The following is a 19,806-nucleotide window of genomic DNA, read 5'->3' as shown; positions in this document are numbered from 1 at the left end:
TTTTCGAGAACCGGGGCCGAGCCCTACCCGTGCCCCACATCTGTGCCCAGCTGCCCACACAGTGGCCAGTAGCGGCCCCGTCCCCTCGTCCGTGCCCAACTATCGAGGTATCAACAGGCTATTGCAAATACATTAAATATATTACGTGATAGTGCTGCCTTAAATTTTCTTAATTGGCAATCATAAGTCATTTTATCACAGTTCGTAATTATATTTTTAGATATGACAATAAAAACAAGTAGCCTTCAGGCATGTTTTTCTCCGCGTGGTGGTAACGTTTATGTATACATAGCAGACAAGATGGAAAAGTCGGCTAACGGGCTTGAGTTACCGTTTCACGGACAATCAACAATCGCGTGATGTGTCTTGTGTAATGGAAAAAAATGTGTAATGGAAAAAAGGTGCTCAGCTGGATTTTTTCACTCAAGACTCGAGACATTCTATTAGCGTTCAAGATTTCCGTAGGTGTATCCAGTATAATTTACGGGTACTTTTTTGGGTAAATAAATATTTCTACTCTTGGAACACCGTTGCATTAAAAGCTGAAGTATTTCTGTTATCTAGATATCCTATTGCACTGCTTTTTCTTTTGCTGTGTCTAATTGCCTTCAAACTTCCAATACTCATCATCTACTTCAACCAGCTCCTTTTAGGGGCTGATATTCCAGAAATCAAACAAAAATCTAAGTTTCTGGCTAAGCCTTCAACTCCATACTTTTTAACCAAGGGTGATACTATTTCTCCTGAAGTGAATCAGGCATTAGAAGCAGTAAGAAAAGTTTTTACATTTCGTCACAGTTTTTATAATTTGCTTAATCTATCAAGTTCTTGGATGGCATACTGGAGAAGTTCATTATTCAATGGCACTCTAAACTTGAAGCCAAAGAAGATCAGTTTGTTGATGAAATACGCCACATATTAAAACACATAATTGTCAGATTACATGTGTTACTTGACAAAGTACTATCCAAATAACACATAAAAAGACCAGTGTAAAAATTTTTTTTTATCTCCTAGATTGACTTCGCTAGTTTGATTATTGACAAGATTATTCCAGCACTGTTATGGCATTTGGAGTGTTTCACTACCGGTTGTGAACAAAGTCATTTTGTGGACACAGAGAAACATGTCTTGCAATGTTTTGGAACAAATCTTCATCCAGCAATATCTAGCAGACAAACAGAAGAATTGTATTTGAAACAGTGTTCAGAGCTGATCCTCAAAGATCTTCTCCCTGTTGAGCTGAAATCCAGCAAGTAAGCTTGTACAACCTTGATTTCTTTTTCCTGTTTTTGCTAACTTTTCGAATTATTCCAGGCTTTTTTCTATTTTACTGCGCGATATTCTCAGCTGCCAGATTCTTCAAAATGCCATGGATGCATTAGCCAATCCCGAGAACATAAACCGGGTCATAATCGTTTGGTTAGACGAGTATAGTACTGTGTTGTTAGCAAATGAAACGGAGGAATCGGAACCTGGTGTTCAAATATTGAACAATTTTACTAAAGATTATCACCCTAATACCAAAAACCTGGTATGTTTTTACTGTTTTCAAAATTTTAAAAACAGTTTCTTCCTCAATCTGGGATTGTTTTACAGTGTCTTTACCCTAGTCTTTCATCCATCTTGAAAACACCTCCACACTTATACCAGCTTATGCAGTTTTTAAAACGAATTAACACCCTTAAGTATCTTCAATTTTGTTTCGCCGTTGGTGAGTAACTATTCTGTTTGCGAAATTCCTCATGATAACCTATTGTCTTTTGGTTCCTGTTTAATTAGACGAGTTTAATGAAAAGCTGTTGAACCCTGATCTCAAACCGGAGCAAATAGAGCGGCTACAACTTATGGGGCAAAAAATGTTTGAAATATATTTCTGTCATACGTCTCCAGACTGCATCGGTTTTGAAAACGAATCGAAACGTGAAATGAAAGCAATCGTATATGCAAGTACAGCTGATATTGTGCGCTTGAGAACGAGCCCTACACTGTTTGAGGCATACGATTATGTAATGGACATCCTGGAGAAAAAAATTTTGCCTCGTTTTTACCGCAGTCCTGAGGTAGATACGCAATTGCCGATACATAGAGTATCGTGTATTTGTCATAAGATTCTTTTAATTTTGTTTTATTTCCATTTATTAAATACTTTGCTTATTTTGTTGTTATTTTGTTTGCCTCTAAAGTTTTACCAACTAGTCACCGGTGCACAGCAGTCAGGAGGATCATCTAAAAACACCAAGTATTTTTGCAGCAAGTACACAGTGATGGATGAAAGTTTATTTCGTTTTCATGGTTTTTCGATTGAGAAACTAGAAGGCCGCTAACTTTCAAAACTTTCTGAATCACTGCACAAAAATGACATAATTTTGACATGAGTTATTTTATATATTTTTTTTTTTGCCTTCATAGAAAGAAAGGTGAAACTACTTCTACAGGATGGGGAAAAAAACTCCGTGCTGCATTACGTCCAAATTGGTTAACCTCAGATGCTAAACTAGCTGGCAATTCTTTACTGGAACCCGAAGAAGAAAATTATGACACAGGAATAGATTTGACTGAGGCGGATTTCATCGCCGACGATGCGGATGCAGACGACGGAATTGGGTAAAAATCTGTATTTTAATCCATGTTGAAGAAAATTCAGATAAACTAACTTGACAATCATAAATCGCTAGTGCTTATGCTGATCTGATACCGGTCTCGGGACGAGATCTAACAGCATGGAAAACTTCCATTCCTCGAGTTGTTTCGGCTGTTGATTCTGCTGGTAAAGCCATATGGGCATTCGAAGTCGAAATTCAAAGGGGTGATATACGACCGGAGGACGATCCAGAAGAGTATCGCTGGACCGTAATTCGAACGTATCTGGAATTCTTTTATCTGGAAAGCAAGTTAACTGAATTTCACGGAGAGTTTCTTGATAATCGTCTTCCCCAGAAAAAGATGTTTGGGACTCGGAGCTTGAAGTTTTTGGAAAGCGTTCGAGTTGTAAGATCCTTAACCATTTAAAGTTATTTTTTATTTATTTTTTTGCGCTTTATAACTAGTCTGAAATTTCTTAGGATTTCGAATCCTTTCTACGGACATTACTTCAGCAGCCAGCTTTGAAAGGAAGCGATCTCATTTTCTCTTTTCTAACTCTGTCGGATCTTTCGGCATGTCAAGCAACTGGTGATAGCTCAGCCATGGGATCCAATCTACTTCCGGACTTAGGATTTAGTCGGATGATGCGACACGTGCCGATGAAGTTGCGTAAAGAGAAGGGACAGGATTTAGAAAGTTTCCTTCAAACGTTTATAGCATCTACTGAAGCCCCGAAGCCTAAACCAAGGTAGTAAATCTACCTGTATTCGTGTTTCGCTTTTGTGCGTTTTTATAGCTAGATATATATATTGATTTTGACAGCAAAACTGAAGTTCGAGACATTTCTAGTGAAGTTTCCTTGCCCGTTATCAAAGAACTCCATCCTGTTTTCAAAGATAATGCAAAAACCTTCCTACCACCACAAGATGTCCCTTCTAGTCGTGGTGCGTTCGCCCGTTCAGTTTATATTCCAAAAATATGTGGTCCATACGATTGCTTATTATTTGCAGGTAAAGGAAGAAACGTAATTATTCATTTAAGTAACTGTAGTTCAGGCTTCTTCTTTTCATTTGTTATTTCAGCCTGGAAAATCTGGCGAATTCCTCAGCTCCTGTGCAGTATGCTTGTGGGACTTCGCTCCCTGACGAGCGCTTATTTTGATTCATATACAAGAAAATACGTCAGAGATAAACTTAATAGTGTTTTACAGCCAGCGAAAGTTACGCTGGCTGTTAATTTGCTACACGGTAATAATCCAATCATTTCACGATACGTTTGCTTTAAATGAAGGCTAAATATTTTAATATCACGTGCTTCTAGAAACTATCCTTAACCATAGTTCTTCCGAAAGTAGCGAAAAGTTTCAATACAGACTGGCAGCATGGAACTCTATTGTCAAAAGTGTTCCTGGATGGATGAAAACTATATTTGGAGTCCACCCCGTCGAAGAAAGATGTGAACTGATTTTTCAGTGTCTTCAATTTCCCGTCCTGAACAAGCAAGTAAGTCAAATCGATCAATGTTAAAGGTTTTAATCAGTACGGAATTTGACGCAATAATTCCTGTTTGAATATTTCTCGATTTCAGATATCTTACATTGTATTAGACATCTTGTTAAATGAAATGTTTCCCGAACTATTTTCAAATGATGCCACCGACCCATCCTCACAGTAATGTAATCCACACATACCCATGACCACTGGTTCTATTCACACAATTTCTTCTTTGTATATTTGATGAATTATTTTGTATTGTTGACTTGTTAACTTGATGATTAGAAAATTCGTCAGCTACTTTTTTCCCCTTCTAGTCTTTCAATTGACCCTACATTGTGATACTAGGGCGAGAAGGGGGAACTGAGATCGGGAATCACTTGATCGGGAATTCCTAAAAAGGTAACAATGCATTCTTGCGAAATGATTCGTAAACTAAAAGGCCTTTAACTTTTTTATGAATAATTTCTTCTATTTTGCGATGGTCTCGTTACAGGGTTGTTTTCCACATATTATATGGAAACGAAGCTACCACTTCATTTCGTGTTCATTATCTCTTTCCATTGTAAACAGCCGCAGAGAAAGTTGTAAAACAGCCAATGCTATCAAGGGTCAGAGAAAGAAAGTGGAAGGGCGATCATGACAAGCGCGCAGTAGGGGTCGTGAGGCAGGATGGCAGTGGTTGAAGGTATCAACATTCATTTCTTCTTTGGTTCGTCTATCGCCGTGTATGTAGATTAAGACAATCCAGCAGTAGAATACGAAGGCAGTGCCCGCGGATGTGAAGGGGACGTGAAAAGCCATTCAGACAAAACTAGGCCATTCAGAGAACCCCTTTTTCCTTTTCTTTTGATGGATGAACTGTCTACCGTCTCCACGACATTTCGGTTATCGACCCCTTCCACCTTTCTCTGTCTCTTTCATTCTGGCTAACTGTCTCTATTATAAATTGTTCCTTACTGGTATCAGTGGGCCCGGTAACTGGTTCTATCATGATTTTATAAATCTAATCTATCATCTTGCGTGAGCAGTATCCCGCTGCTTTTTAACTAAATTTATAGTAGGAACAGCTATTATTGCTGATTGATTTCCACAAAATTCCGTCATGTATGTTAGACAATGTGGTCGTACCGACTACAAGCATTGTCGGTAAAAGATGATGTGAGTTAATGGCGATTGCTTGCGTTTTAGCTTTCGCCGGAATTACTGGTGTCCACGTACGTGTTCAGCATCCTTTGTTTTTTTCTCACGTGGTATGCCTGAAAAATCAGAAACACTTTAAGCTTTGACAGTATTTTGCGTAGTAGAAAAATATAAGAGCATCAGGTAGAGTGTAGGGAAGAACGAGTAAAAAGCGAGTGAGGATGAGCTTTTCCATCTTTGGCGAAGCAAACCGTAGCTTTCTCTACAAACAGTGACACGCTGGAGGCTATTCCGCAGCTCATATATAGCCTGAAATTTCAAACTTTTCCGATCAGATAGACTTCGTTAGACTAGTGAACAGCTCTTCCAAATGAAGTACCTAATAGCTGCCTTCGTCACTCTCCTCATCGCTTCTTCTTCGGCGTTTTCTGATGGTCCTCAAACAAATCATACAAGGATTAAACGACAGTTCTCATTGGTAAGTTTCCACCTTTATTGTATTTATAAAGTACCTTATTGTATTCATTGTTATTCATCATGTGAAGATCTGTAATTCAAAGCTTATTATACCTGAATTCGTTCTGCTTCATAAAACATAAATGATAGTCATTCGAACAAACAAGTAATGTTTTCTTTTTCAATATAGGGTAGTATTCCAATAGTTTTAACTAATAACGGCCTAACAACCTTGGTCGATCTGGTGGTAAAAGCTGGATTGGCAGAAGCTCTTTCCGGGCCAGGTAAACATCTGTGTTTCTAACATTTTTTGACAGTTCGACCCATAAAAATCATTGGAAATTTTTACAGGACCCTTTACTGTATTTGCGCCGATTAATAATGCTTTCACCACCGTGGATCCATCAATCCTCAATGCCATTTTAAGTGACATTACAGCTCTAAGAAAAGTTATTGCCTATCACGTCGTGGAATCAACTCTACCAGCTGCATTGTTCAAAAACGAATTGACACCACTCTCCGCTTCAGGTGAAAACCTTCGCGTCAACGTTTACGATTCTGGAGATGCAAAAGTGAGTAGCAAATCAATCACTGGTATATCGGGACTAAAATTAATCTGGAACTTGATGGCAGACGGTGACTATCAACGGAGCGTTAAAGATAAGAACTTTAGAAGCAACCAACGGGGTCATCCACGTAATCAATAAAGTTCTTATACCAGAGCCCAAAAGCAACATCATAGAGGTTTTGGAAAAGAAAGGCAACTTTACGACACTTTTGACTGCGTTGGCCGTTGCTGGTTTAACAACAACCATTCAAAATGGTTAGTTGTGTTATTGTGTATTGTATGGTGTACAGTTATGTTTGAAAGTTTATAGCTCGAAAAGATTTCTATAGCCTTTTGTTCATCTTTTCGTATAAGATAGGGAGAGACAACAGTTTTTTTAATTCTCTACAGAACGTTATCCAAGAATGCAACTTTCAAATGTGATTGAATAACGAGCTCACGTATTTTGTTCTTACCACAATAGCGGGACCATTCACGCTGTTTGCTCCAACCGATGACGCTTTTAGGTCTCTCCCAGCTGGAACTCTAGACTCTTTGATTACCAATCGAGAAGAGCTAAAGAAAGTTTTGCTATCTCACGTTGCGTCTGGTACTCTTCTACAAACGGGGACTTTCTTCTGGTCTCGTCCCTGTCATCGCCGGTGGTAACGTTAAAGCTGCTGTAGGTTTTAGTAAGTGAAAAACAATTTTAAACCATTATAGTTTATTGACCTCTGTTGTATTTCCATTCGTTTACCAGACGGAGCCATGTTTGGCAATGCTCAGATGATCGAGACGGACCTTTTTGCGTCTAATGGAGTCATTCACGTCATTAACTCTGTCATCCTTCATTCAGTCGGTCAAACACCAAAAGTTGTTTTCAACCAACCATCAAAAGCTGTTGACAACCAACCAACAAAACCTCCTGTTAATCAACAGAAAACAAGAGTAATAAGCCTTGTTTAATGGAAATGTAGTCGAAATGGAGTAAACGTTCCAATTGTAGGTAGCCCGCACCATTGCGTCAATATTGAACGAGAATGGGCTAACTACGCTGGCTGATTTACTCGTGAAAGCTGGTTTGGTCAATGTCCTTTCTCAGCAAGGTGAGGATTGTTTCACGCTTAAATCATTAACTTAAAAACTAGAGTTTTTTCTGGTCATGTCCGTCAAGAATTGAAAGTCTCTTTTCAGGTCCTTTTACGCTCTTTGCTCCCACAAACGACGCTTTCAACGCTGTGGATTCGGTCACATTGAATGCGCTTTTGCAAGACGTTAATCTTCTAAAACGTGTTCTGACTTACCACGTTGTTCCGTCCGCCATACCTCCTGTATCTATTAAAAACGAACTGGTCACAAATTCGCTAGCCGGTGAAAGTCTTCGCATCAACGAGTACAATAACAGAAAGGTGAGTCATTTCGAGCACCGTGTATAACGAGAAAGAATTCACATAGTGTGTCACACGTAAGTGAATAACGCGGTTTCATTTTCTACGTGAAAGGTGGTTACCATTAACGGGGCTCTAAGGTTGAAGGCTCTGGAAGCTGAAAACGGCATCGTTTACGTAATCGACAAGGTCCTCATACCAGATAATAATAAGAGCATCGTATCGTTAAAGTTCTTGAAACTAAAGGAAAATTCACGACTTTGATGACGGCGCTTGTTGTTTCTGGATTGAAAAATCACCTTGACTCAGGTTAGGAAATTATTTTATGCTTAGAACGTTACAGCTTTTACTTTTATGAATTGCTTGTTGGTTGTAGCCGGACCTTTCACTCTGTTCGCACCATCCGACGATGCTTTTAAAGCCCTTCCGGCTGGTGTACTGAATTCTTTATTTACGAATCCGAGTGAATTGAAAAAGGTTCTGCTTAGTCACGTCATTCCCACCACCGTGTATAGCCGAGGACTTTCTAGTGGTCATCTAAATCTCGCTCGAGGAGGAAAAGTTGCTGTAACTGTGAGCCAAAGTAAGTTCCATATCCACATTTACCAAGTTTAGCATCTAGTTTTCTAGTATCGCTTGTTTCTTACTTTAGAATTTCCTCTTTGAATAGCATTTTACGTAGGTTCATGTAGCTTTTCTTTTGTAGGTGGTGTGAAAATATCAAATGCAAACATAATTGAAGCCGATCTTGCTGCAGCAAACGGTGTAATTCACGTCATCAACAATTTAATCTAATTCCCACCTTCCTTCGTGGGAAATCTCTCGATAAAAATTATGTCTCCTAATTAGAACTTTCTTTCCGTGATATTGCAAAACGCATTATAGGTTCCGTTACTCGCTTGCGGGAGTGGATGTATATGATACATCTTAAGAAAATATCACGTTTTTTTTTTGTCAGCCACACTTGCACTTGCAATTAATTGGTATCTCATGTGTAAGACTTGCGCTGCTGATTCTATTTCTTTTGTAATCACAAGGACACCAGGCTGAATTTGAATACCCTTGTTGTTCTTTTCTCGGCTTCCTCATCCGGCAGATTAAAAACGCGTTAGAACATTAATCCACGAAAGAAATTATTGTTTATTGAACTGACAGAACAGTTGTGCTCAGAGATCAGACAAAAGAAAGCGACGAAACAAAAATAGCAAAGAATGCAAGTACCAAACATGCTGAACTACCCCCATTGAAGTGCACAGGTAAAGGTGATCCCCCTTCTTTTTGAGCGAGTAAATGGTAAGGGAGAAGGGAGATGGCCTCTGGATTACTACAAGGAGGTAAATTATAACACGTTTGATATTACATCTAAAACATTTTTGTCGATCAAAAAGTGGGCCCCAACACGGGCAAGTGTTGGCGTTTTGAGCCCATTTGAAATTTTCCATGGATAGATTGCACCCAATTTGTTTATCAGAGGCTTTACAGCGGTAAGGATCTTGTTCTTTAACATCTTAAGATTAGAGTCGTGTTTCAATGGTTTGCCGGATTTATCTTCTTGTTCTTTTAGCTTGGCAGGAACAACCGATAGGATTGTTTTGGCCCCCGCCCCTACACCTGGTTGTGCCATCCTGGGAACAGACTTCTTCCTCTCCAGTTCCATTTCTAACTCAACGATTCGGCTTTTTTGGCAGACGTTCTGAGCTTCCAGTTTACGAATCTTAACGTCGCGATGACTAAGTTCGTGACGGGCATTGTGTTCTTCTTTAGCATAAACCGTTTCCCGCAGATGTTCGGCTGTAAGGGCAGCCTGTAACTGCCGAAAGCTTGCCTTGCATCGAGCTCCATTAATTTCGCTCAATTCTAAAGCCATCTCAAGTTCCTTCTTTTCCTTTTCATTCTTTTCTTGTAAAGTAGAATAGTTTAGCCATGCATCTTGGGCAGCACGGCAATACTCGTCTCGTTCTTCTTGTAACCTCATTACTTTTTCCTCCAATTGGTCTCGTTCTGAAGTGACGTCATTCATTTGACAGGTAATGTTGTCTAATTGAATTTCCAACACGCGGTTTCGGTTCTTCAGCTCATTGTTTTCTAGTAGCCATTCATTTAGTTTCGCGTCGGGCTGTTGAAGACGACATTCCAGCGGCATTAACGTATCCTCGTTATCGCATAGGTAATCTATTTCCAATCGATGCTTGTTTCCGCTTTGCTGTCCTTTGTTTTCTGCCACTTTCCTCGTTTCCGGAATTGTTTCAGTACTTTCAGGTTTAGTATTTTTCATTATCGAATTTGCTTCTGTTACTACCTTTACGTGGTTTTTGATGGCGCTGGCAAGGGAAGACTCCATCTTGATGCAATCTGCTATAAGAAAATGTGAGAGGGAGTAGTCTCAACAAGCTTTTCGTCCCTTAGTAACTCAACGGTATGCAAGGATGCGTAAGTATAGTCATCCTACTGCCTGATTCTAGATTTTTATGCTATTTAATAATTTGGAATATCTCTACTACGTAGTATATTTAGCCAAGAAAAATTTTTCTCACAAAGATCAATCCATTGAAGCACCTATTTAGTTTGTCGTCGAATGATTTACATGCTCAACAGGTTTTGTACGGAGAAAACGGACACGATGGTACCTATGGGGGTGTGGAGGTAGTATACGCATTAGAAGTTAAATTGAAAGAAAGCTAAAATGTGAAATGGACGTATCAACTTTAACGCCACATGAAAAAAATGCAATTGGACAGAAATTATTACGTAAGTAAACTTTTCATTTATTCGTACGACGCATGGCTATTCCAGAGACACAAGTTACATCTCTTTTCTTGCATTGTGTGATAGATTTGAACGGATGACTTTTGATTCCATAGCATTAAAGCTTTGTGATGACCTCGCTTTAAATGATGTTACCATTGGCCTTGACATCAACTATTATGGTAATATTAGTTGAAATCTACGTAGCCCGAATGAGGAGAATCCAAGGTGAGGATCCCAAAATCACTTTTAAAATTATTTATTTGCTTTTCACGAGCCTCTTTGTGGAACAACTTATATAAGCTAAAAGAAAAGAACGCTTATATAAGTTACATATAGAAAATCGTATCCGATCGTATCGAAAGAACCAAAAGTGAAACTATTGGAGATGACCATACCCATCGATGGATTTTCACCATGCTTTCTTATAGGGAACTTATATAAGTGAACCAGCTGAACACTTATATAAGCTAAGAATACGGTGTATAGGAAGAAGAAACGCAGGACTCAGCGACGCTCACGGGATGTGCATTTCCCTATTTGGTTAATGGAACTGTAGCTTTCTCTAGACCCATTCGAGGTCATCCCTTAGCATCTATAAAGGTAAACAATTTAAAATTTTGTGATCACAGTCGGGCTTCATCTGACTGTTGAATCACTACTTCACCATGATGTGCGTTATTGTTGCTTCAGTTGTTCTCTTCGCAGCTTCTTCATTAGCCTTGCCCGGTAGTCATCAGCGCCAATTCTCGATTGTAAGGACCCACCTTAATGTCACGTTTTTACCCATTTATTTAAATTCAATTCAATTTATTGAATCAGGAAAACATTCCAACTGTTCTGACAGAACAATGGCCTCACGACATTGGTCGATTCGGTTGTCAAAGCTGGCTTAGCAGAGGCTCTTTCTGGAGCAGGTAAGTGTTGGACTTTTTTATGACACTCCTCCCTGGTCGGATCGTAATGGTATCGATCAAATTTCAGGGCCGTTCACAGTATTCGCACCGACTAATGACGCTTTCGGTGCTGTCGATCCGTCAACTCTTAATTCCATTTTGAATGACGTTGTTCTCCTCAAGAATGTTTTGACCTACCACGTCGTTGCGTCAGCTCTAGTCTCTTCTTCTATCGAAAATGAATTAACTCCGCGCTCATTAGCGGGCGAAAATCTCCGCATCAACGTTTATGGTTCAGGAAATGAGGCGGTTAGTAACTATTCAAGTTTAAGAAAAATTATGTAAAAATTGTAACCTTGAGAACTTGGTCTTTAGAAGGTAACAATTAATGGAGCGCTGAGATTGAAAACCTTGGAAGCAAGTAACGGTATTATTTACGTAATCGATAAAGTATTGGTACCAGAGCCGGAAAGCAATATAGTTAAAGTGTTGGAAAAGAAAGGAATTTTCTCTACATTGCTGACGGCCTTAAAAATTACTGATTTGACTTCGACAGTTGAAAGTGGTTAGTATAATTTACACGATGTTAAAGAAATTTCGATTGACTATTAAGTCGCTTTGTATTAGCTGGGCCTTTTACACTATTCGCTCCGACCGATGATGCTTTTAAAGCCCTTCCACCTGGTGCTCTTGACTCATTAATTGCCAACCCGGAAGAACTGAAAAAAATTTTACTGACACATGTTGTTTCTGGCACTGTCTACAGCCGAGGACTGGCTTCCGGTGCTGTACCGGTTGTAGCCGGTGGTAACGTTGATGCTGTTGTGGCTCGTAGTAAGTAATGGGAAAAGGCATTGGAAAAAAACAAAGCAAAATTATAACTAACTGATTCACGTGAAAAAGATGGAGTCACTATTGGGAATGCTGAAGTTATTGACGCTGATATTTTTGCTTCTAATGGAGTCATTCACGTCATGAATTCTGTAATCCTTCGTTCAGCTGATGAGGCAAAAAAATCGGCAGCCATTCAGCCGATCCCAGTAAATGATTTTTTCCATGTTAAATTGTGGAAGTGAAAAATGTTTAGTAAAACGTATTTCTTTCTTCCAGACAGATGTTAATATCCCTTCTGTTTTGACGGAGAACGGCCTAGACTACATTGGTGGACTTAGTCGTTAAAGCTGACCTCGCAAATGCACTTTCCGGAGCAGGTAAGAGTTTTTAAAAATCACTTAGCTATATACTTTTAGTAGAAAGAATTAACGAGTCATCGTTACAAATAATTCATCCATCTTCCAGGCCCGTTTACTGTCTTTGCTCCGACAAATGATGCTTTCAACTCCGTCGAATCCAAGCCACTCTGAATGCCCTTTTGCAAGACGTTGATCTTCTTAAACGTGTTTTGACTTACCACGTTGTTGGTTCAGCTCTACCGCCTGCCTCTATCCAAAATGAATTGGTCACTAAATCTTTGGCCGGTGAAAGCCTCCGTGTCAATACTTACAACAACGGCAAGGTTAAAAAATACTTAAGCCTGTGAATCTTTCTAATTATTTAAGTTACTTTATGATTCTAAACTGTTTGGTTATTGATGCATAGGTGGTAACTATCAACGGAGCTCTTAAATTGAAGGCTCTGGAAGCTTCTAACGGCATCATTTACGTAATCGACAAAGTTCTGGTACCGGATAACGATAAAAGTATCGTCAAAGTACTAGCATCCAAAGGGAAATTCACAACACTGATCACTGCCTTCAACGTTGCTGGGTTGAAAACCCATCTTGACACTGGTATAAGTAGATTTCGACTTACAAAACACTCGATTGAATCTAATTTTTATGAATCATACTACTGCAGCCGGTCCTTTTACACTCTTCGCGCCAACAGACGATGCTTTTGCAGCTCTACCGGAGGGAGCATTAGATTCTCTGATTGCAAACCCAAGAGAGTTAAAAAAGATTTTGCTTAGTCATGTAATCCCTAGCTCGTTTTTCAGCAGGGGTATTTCTAGTGGACAGCTCAATCTCGCTAGGGGGGGAAGTGTTGGAGTAACAGTAAACGAAAGTAGGTGTTAAAACAATGTTAACCCATTTGTATGACTTTATCTAATTTTCTTTCTTCTTTTGCAGATGGAGTGAAAATTGCCGATGCTGATGTAATTGAAGCTGATATTGCTGCATCAAATGGTGTAATTCATGTAATTAATCGTGTGCTTTGAGCTCTCACATCTAACATTTTTTGGCCGTGTTATATTCTTCGTTCTAGTTTTATTCCACCTTTAGATATAGGAATTTGTTCATGAATGTAAGAAGAAGGTTGGAGAGAAAAAAAAAAAAAAAATACATAAAAAACAACCTTAAAATAGGAAAAGAGTAACAGTATGACAAAATATAGTAATATACCTTAAAAAAATAATAATAATTCAAAATATACGGGGACCGTATGAGCATGAAGACAGTTCCAGAAGCGGATGGCGGAGGCACTAGGGGAGTGGATGGCGGATGCACCGGTGGAGCGGATGGTGGAGGCACCGGTGACCCAGCCATGGATCCAGTGGCAAACGAGGCAGTGACTAAGGCCTTGAGGCTAATCACCTCTTCAGTCAGGCGGGCGAAAATTTCTCTCTAGAAAACAAAATGTACTAAAATTGGATTAAAAAATTTACATAAAAGGACTTAGAGTTTTGTAGGATGCTTGCGGGACCAATGGTGGAGGCTCGGCCAACACCACCTCTGCACCGGAGATCCGCCTCCCCGGCCGGCTCCGTCTCCTCGACCGGCTCCGTCTCCTCGACCGGCTCTGGCTTCTCGGCCGGCTCAGCCTCGTCGGCCACCAAAGCTTCGCAATACAGCAAAGCTTGGCCAACCAAATCAGCGTCTCCGACCGGTTCAACCTCCATGGCCGGCTCCGCATCACCGGCAGGCATCCGCATCAACAGCCGGCCCAGCCTCAATGCTTACTTCTTGACGACGCTGTTCCCTATTAACAATAATTGATTATAGTTTTTTTTTATAATCAAAAATAAATAAAATAAATTACCTTAAATAACTGTAAATCAAACTTCTACAGTTCCCACAATTAGACCAGTCGGTCCATTCTGGCACTTCATACCCTACGTAGTGCAGTAGGTACTGGATCGACTGGCGTCCATTTGGGTATCTCAAAACGTCGACAGACCACTCAGAAATTTTATTTAAGCTTAAAATTCGGGTAATTCATCGTATTTTTCATCGTTTTGTAATTTGGCGCCACGCATCCATCATTTTTCAAGATGGCGCAGGTTCTATCGGTTTAATCGGGTATTTTGAACCGAACCGAACCGCTTGAAAACTACCTACCCTGGTCGCAACCGATCGGCCATTTTTCGGGTAGGTCGGTTTTTGGGGGTTCAGGTAATCGGGGCCAAGCCCTAGACGAAAGCAGAGCTGACGAAAGTGTGTAGCGCTCGGCCCCGCGCCAATCGGGGAACTTTTTAGTCGATCCGGTGCGGGTATAATCTTAATCGGGGAAGTGATTTCGGTGCTCGGTGCGGTGATATCGGTGATCGGTGCCTTCCCCGATTATCAATGAATATCGATCTAAATTGGCAGTTGCACTGCGGCCAACTAGAACAAAATGTGACCCTAGTCACGTGATTCTCGTTGGCCTATCAGAACGCAAAATCACTGGTAAGACTAACCCCTATGGCTGAAGCGGTGCTATCGATGCAGCACCGATTAAAGCACCGTTCCGCACCGAAAAAAGAAATCCCCGCACCGAACTTCCCCGATTCATTTTGATCGGGGAAGCGTAGCGGTGTCCCCGATTAGAATGTGATCGGGGCCGAGCCCTAAAAGTGTGAGACGTACGCTTTCTGTTTATTACAACCTTTCGACAGATTGCAGCCGACAAAATTCACTTGTGAGTTCGGTTTACAATTACTTCAAAATGCCTTACGTTTACATAGGAAAACGAAATTTCTATTTTGGAAAGAGATTATGGGAAATTGTAGGAAATTTAAAAAATTTTGGAGAAGGAAGACTTCTTGTTCGAAGTAAATTTGAAAGGTATCCTGAAGTATCTTATGTTAAGATTATACGAGCCGAGCCGCTTATGGATGAGGTAAATGCATTGATGAAATGCTGAAACAATAAGTGGTTAGTCATTTACTATAGATATCTGTTATTGTAATTTTTTTTTACATTTTCCCATACAGGAGAACTTGTTTGGTAGGGTGCTTGTTGAAAAAGTCTTTAGGGGAAGACATTATGGAGAGTATGACTTGTCCAAAACTGCTTACAAGAATGACTTCAAACTAGTTCCCAGAGATGAAGAGGAGTTCTATCTTAGCCGAACTATGAAGGCAGAAGAATTGGAGAAGCTAAAAAAATCCTTGCCAGAATTTATCCAATTTCCTCCTCTATTAAAGGTGAACACTTTTATTTTTACCAACATGTTATGTTTCTGTAATATATTTTGGAAATTCAGGAAATGATCTCCAAACAGGAAAATAACCCTAATCCTTTATTGAAAGCAGTGTATAATTTGGGTCCCAATAATTCCACAGTATTTATACAGCCTGGTGCAGTATGCAACAAAACTAAAATTGAGAATTCTAAAGCACCTCATCTGTATGAAAATTTAAGACCTTAACATAGAGTGAAGATGGGATTACACTGCAGTCAAAAATTTTATTTTGCCTTCTGAGCAATTTCTAGAAGATTGTACTTTGCACGACCAGAATAGTTAGTAACAACACCCAAACAGCATGTTGCCCTTAGAACTTCAACAACCATGCTTATTTCTGGATTATCAAGATCAACTTTCATTTCAGGAAATTTTCTTGCAACAATTTCGGCGATTGGAACTATTAGGTCATCTCGTTTAAGATTGTGGTTTCTAATCCTAATAAGAAATGGGCAATCCCAAATTTTTTAAATGCAATTTTTTTAATACTTAAACTCACTGTGTACTTACTTTATTAAAAGAGAAAAGGATTTATGATTAGCCATTTTGTCAACAAGGGTTTCAGCTGATTTCAGGATGTCTTCTTTTACGGACTGTAATTGGACACAAACCACATGTTAATTTTGTTGTACATGATTATAATATTTTTATAATTCAGTAAAATACCTTGCAAGTGATTTGGATTGGAAGCATACGAAGAAGAAATTTAGTAGTTTGTTGTTTTTTCTTCTCAATATCAGAAATGATTGCATCAACAATTTCTGAAGGATCCTCCAACTAAAAAAAAAATACATATATAATAAACATTATTATTTGGTTCAATACAACAGAAAGAAACCTACAGTAGAGCGAATGAAGATGCATCCCTTAATATTGGTCATAACACTTTGAAATCTTCTCTCAGAAACGGGTGCAGCCTGTTTCTTTTTGAGTTCGTCCATTTCCTTGGTCAATCATCTTCAATTTCTTCCTTTTTAACCTCTGAAGATTCAACATCTTTGTGTGGTTCTTGACTACCATAAAGGATGTCAGCATGTTCATTTAAAATCTTAAAAACAATGAAATGTATAGTTTCATACAGCTCATCTTAAAACTTTTTATTTACATTGTAGGCTTCTCTGACACCATCTCTTTCTCTGTTTGATGTACAAAGGAAACCTTTTTGTCCAGGTCCTAGTTCATTGGCAGATTTTCGAGCCTGTTTTGCAGATTTAATATAATATGCCTTGTCTTTGGCTTTGCGTTTGTTTCCCGCTTCCGACATCGTAAAAAAATTTATCCTATATAGTGTTGCTTGGCTAGAACGTGGTTACAAATGAAATTTTGGGAAGAAGCAGTCGACAACCGAACACGGAAAAAAAACGAAATAAAACATAAAAACGTTTGCCACTTGCCCACTTGGAGTGGCGTGGGCGCGTGGCGGAAAACGGGAAAGCCGAAAATGGCAAAAATCAAAAGCGCAAAACTACTTAAATATTTTTACCTTTGGTGCTGTGATCAATTTTTATTTTATTTTTACAATCACAACCATATAGAAAAGTTGTGGACGGTGGACTTTTGTTTCTACTTTCTAATTTCCAGGAACAGCGACACTTCATGCTTGTGATTTGTGAATGCACCTTAGGCTTTGACAGATGTTCGAAGTTTGCGTTGGGTTTCAAGGACGTGATTACCCGTTTTTTTGCAAGCGTTTATTTGTTTGAAATGAAATCTACTTGTCTAGAATGCCAGATTCTAATGTATTAGAAAATCGTTACGTTTCGTGCATTCGAGTAAATGGAAAACCGATTCTACCACCAATTGTAAGTTTTCCAAGTTCTACATGACATGATTCTTACTATGCTAATAATATTTGATACCTGTCAGTTGAACGATGACAAACGAAGAGCGATGCGGCAGCTTAGAGAAGAAGCTATTGCCGTTGAATACCGCTTAAAAGAAAAACGTCGGTCCCAACTTATGGAACAAGTCCAGATTATTCTTGACAAATGTGTGACATTAGATGAACTAAATGTTTCCAAAGTAGAGCCATCAAAGTACCGTCTCATAAGCGAACCTCTTCTACAAACACCAGTGAGGCTTAATAGTTCCCTTTCTCAGCCAGCCAAGGTACCAAAGCCAGTAACATCCTACTCATTACCATCTACCCCATTACTAGATGAAGTTTCAATTGAGGATCTCTCATAAGAAGTTTTTATCCATGAAGCAGAATTGCAAAGATGTCAGTGTTTCAGAATCATCAGCTGTGAGCACTGATTTAGGACCTTATATGCAAGATTCAGACTCAGATTCTAGTTCCTCAGATTCTTCTACACCTCGTGCATTGACCTTATCTGATACAGATATTTCTACAAGTTTGGATTGTTCAACCCCTATTAAATCTCAAAGAGTACGGCGTTTATCGTACACACTGGAAGCACCTAGCCCCGTGCACTTTTAAAAATGATGCAGAACAGAAAGCAGCTGAACAAGAGAAAGCTACCATTTTGGATGTGCCTACACTTAACCTTTCCAGTTCTGATGATTTGCCAAGAAATGGTGCTAATTCCTCCCAGGGGGGCAATCAGCAAACGAGCATACTTCAGGTAACAGGAGTTCAATATTCTGCCACTGTGTTGGACAAGAATCGAAATAACGGAGGTCTAAATACAGCACACAATTTAGTGAACTTAAATTTGCCCCAAAAAGACACTGAAGATGTAGTCAACGGAAACTCGACTGAAAAACAAAAGGCCAATACTTCGCACAAGAATTTTGAACCTAACAAATCTAAACTTGAAAGTGTAGCAATAAATTGTGATAAAAACGGAAATTCTCCCCGAATTCAAGATGTTTCCAAATCTGGGAATTTGATTGAAGAATTCTTAACACAACAACAAAGACTAATGAACGAATTATTGGAAAAGCAAGCTAAAGAACAAGAGAGATTGGTGCAATTATTTAAAGAACAAGAAGAACAACTGATGAAACGAATGCAAGCGCAAGCGTTGCAGCAGCCACCAGTTGCCGAAAATAAAAGTCCAGCCTGCCGTAGCTTGAAGCAGAGCTTCGATCGTTCGGCCAAAGCTAGGAGCCTGTTTGAATCTGGCCGTCTATCTGCGTTAGTTCGCGGCTACTTGACTCGACGACTCTTAACCACCGATCGGGTGCAGTCTATTATTCAAACCATTCGCGACACGACAACCTGTCTCAAAGAATTAAACCAGGGTAATATGATGATTTTGCCTAGCGACATTGAATTGCATAAACGTCTAATTCAGCAGCTAAACGGAGCAATCCATTCATTGCACGAAATTTTTTTCGAATGGGATGTCAACGAAAGAATGTTAGTTATAGCACGTGACAGGGAGAAAAAAGCTGGCCTAATCGTTACGGGGGTGCCGATTCGTATGCGACCAAGAAGTCGTTCTCTCTCGTCAGCTACTGTCAAAAGTCTGGAGCGCAAATTGACTAGACACGACAGCCAAAATAGTAGCCGGCCAAGCTCAGCCTCCACTGCACATCCGCGCACCTCTCCGTCCAGTTTGGCCCCATCTTCAGCTGATCGCAAGCGAAGCCCTTCATCCAGCGGATCTTTCTCGTCCTTCAGCGCTGCTCCATCAAATGGTAAAAACTGACTTTCCACGCGCATTCCAACTCATTTACGCGTCTTAGTTTATCGTTTGAAGCGTAAAGGCTAAATGCTTTTCTCTCATTCGTTTGTTGGCAGGATCATTACACGGCAAAAACAAACATAAGCCGTCGACCCGAAAACCCTGGCGTTGTTGATCTACTGATCTACTACTACTTATCGGGGGGGAAAAAAATTCAGTCCACGTCCGTCTTGGTTAACGAAAGTCGCCTAGCTCTTATTTTGTGGTGTAGGTTTGGTCATTAACACAGGCACAACTGTACTTTCATTCCCCGTGCATGAAATGTTTTTGGAAAGTCAAACTTTTTATGATCTCCTATATTTCCCTTATTATTTGTCCGGAAGTCCTACCTGTGTGCTCGCTCTTAAACCCGTTAAATACAAGAATAAAAAACGCAATGATATGGAGAATTATCAAATAAAATAGGCAGATAAAAGAGAGAAAAAAAAAAAAAAAATGGGACGGTGAACTCAAT

At 39.6% G+C, this 19,806-nt stretch overlaps 6 protein-coding genes across 7 annotated transcripts; 5 read left to right on the top strand and 1 right to left on the bottom strand.

The window, feature by feature from the left end:
- The first annotated feature begins 113 nt into the window (after positions 1–113).
- Positions 114–4,379, top strand: LOC116919010 (sorting nexin-14). 2 transcript variants are annotated; one of them, XM_032924854.2, is made up of 15 exons: positions 114–499; positions 565–769; positions 826–960; positions 1,018–1,256; positions 1,318–1,534; positions 1,600–1,714; positions 1,783–2,063; positions 2,187–2,242; positions 2,413–2,607; positions 2,679–2,991; positions 3,066–3,334; positions 3,436–3,596; positions 3,669–3,833; positions 3,907–4,088; positions 4,174–4,379. In XM_032924854.2, the coding sequence occupies exons 1-15, from the start codon at positions 384–386 to the stop codon at positions 4,258–4,260; spliced, it is 2,736 nt and encodes a 911-aa protein (XP_032780745.2). In that variant the 5' UTR covers positions 114–383; the 3' UTR covers positions 4,261–4,379. The 2 variants fall into 2 exon arrangements, with proteins under 2 accessions (XP_032780745.2, XP_032780744.2); XM_032924853.2 differs by having other exon boundaries at positions 116–499; positions 3,409–3,596.
- A 443-nt stretch (positions 4,380–4,822) lies between these two features.
- On the top strand, positions 4,823–8,733 carry LOC116919011 (transforming growth factor-beta-induced protein ig-h3). The gene is given in 13 exon segments (XM_032924855.2): positions 4,823–5,700; positions 5,869–5,962; positions 6,030–6,250; positions 6,312–6,501; positions 6,710–6,843; positions 6,845–6,917; positions 6,986–7,173; positions 7,232–7,331; positions 7,420–7,634; positions 7,728–7,832; positions 7,835–7,922; positions 7,990–8,196; positions 8,320–8,733. Coding segments are annotated over 13 exon segments (1,812 nt in total). The 5' UTR covers positions 4,823–5,592; the 3' UTR covers positions 8,409–8,733.
- Positions 8,734–10,998: 2,265 nt separating this feature from the next.
- LOC116919012 (transforming growth factor-beta-induced protein ig-h3) lies at positions 10,999–13,615 on the top strand. The gene is given in 14 exon segments (XM_032924856.2): positions 10,999–11,113; positions 11,181–11,204; positions 11,206–11,275; positions 11,343–11,563; positions 11,630–11,819; positions 11,882–12,088; positions 12,158–12,294; positions 12,365–12,406; positions 12,408–12,465; positions 12,554–12,606; positions 12,609–12,770; positions 12,854–13,043; positions 13,111–13,317; positions 13,383–13,615. Coding segments are annotated over 14 exon segments (1,737 nt in total). The 5' UTR covers positions 10,999–11,026; the 3' UTR covers positions 13,472–13,615.
- A 1,511-nt stretch (positions 13,616–15,126) lies between these two features.
- On the top strand, positions 15,127–15,926 carry LOC116919017. Its single transcript, XM_032924862.2, has 3 exons — positions 15,127–15,354; positions 15,449–15,661; positions 15,721–15,926. Exons 1-3 carry the CDS (start codon positions 15,181–15,183, stop codon positions 15,883–15,885), a joined length of 552 nt encoding a protein of 183 aa, XP_032780753.2. The 5' UTR covers positions 15,127–15,180; the 3' UTR covers positions 15,886–15,926.
- LOC116919016 (THUMP domain-containing protein 1) lies at positions 15,910–17,112 on the bottom strand. Its single transcript, XM_032924861.2, is given in 6 exon segments — positions 15,910–16,137; positions 16,210–16,292; positions 16,366–16,476; positions 16,542–16,654; positions 16,657–16,747; positions 16,805–17,112. Coding segments are annotated over 6 exon segments (771 nt in total). The 5' UTR covers positions 16,964–17,112; the 3' UTR covers positions 15,910–15,923.
- A 136-nt stretch (positions 17,113–17,248) lies between these two features.
- On the top strand, positions 17,249–19,729 carry LOC116919013 (centriolar coiled-coil protein of 110 kDa). The gene is given in 6 exon segments (XM_032924858.2): positions 17,249–17,501; positions 17,566–17,880; positions 17,882–18,130; positions 18,133–18,153; positions 18,156–19,305; positions 19,409–19,729. Coding segments are annotated over 6 exon segments (1,872 nt in total). The 5' UTR covers positions 17,249–17,423; the 3' UTR covers positions 19,468–19,729.
- The last annotated feature ends 77 nt before the right edge of the window (positions 19,730–19,806 follow it).

The sequence above is a fragment of the Daphnia magna genome, linkage group LG3 (assembly GCF_020631705.1).
Source record: "Daphnia magna isolate NIES linkage group LG3, ASM2063170v1.1, whole genome shotgun sequence".
NCBI lineage: Eukaryota > Metazoa > Arthropoda > Branchiopoda > Diplostraca > Daphniidae > Daphnia > Daphnia magna.
The sequence above is the reverse complement of the archived record's forward strand: the minus strand, read 5'-3'. Positions and strand labels throughout refer to the sequence as shown.

What these genes read in the sequence shown, in the direction of transcription:
- LOC116919010 (XM_032924853.2), top strand. Translation starts at nt 384, where the DNA reads ATGTGTAATGGAAAAAAGGTGCTCAGCTGGATTTTTTCACTCAAGACT. An exon ending in TGAATCAGGCATTAGAAGCA is followed by an intron (nt 770 to 825) that starts GTAAGAAAAGTT and finishes TAATCTATCAAG; the next exon opens with TTCTTGGATGGCATACTGGA. An exon ending in GCCCCGAAGCCTAAACCAAG is followed by an intron (nt 3,335 to 3,408) that starts GTAGTAAATCTA and finishes TGATTTTGACAG; the next exon opens with CAAAACTGAAGTTCGAGACA.
- LOC116919017 (XM_032924862.2), top strand. Translation starts at nt 15,181, where the DNA reads ATGCCTTACGTTTACATAGGAAAACGAAATTTCTATTTTGGAAAGAGA. An exon ending in CCGAGCCGCTTATGGATGAG is followed by an intron (nt 15,355 to 15,448) that starts GTAAATGCATTG and finishes TTTCCCATACAG; the next exon opens with GAGAACTTGTTTGGTAGGGT. An exon ending in AATTTCCTCCTCTATTAAAG is followed by an intron (nt 15,662 to 15,720) that starts GTGAACACTTTT and finishes TTGGAAATTCAG; the next exon opens with GAAATGATCTCCAAACAGGA.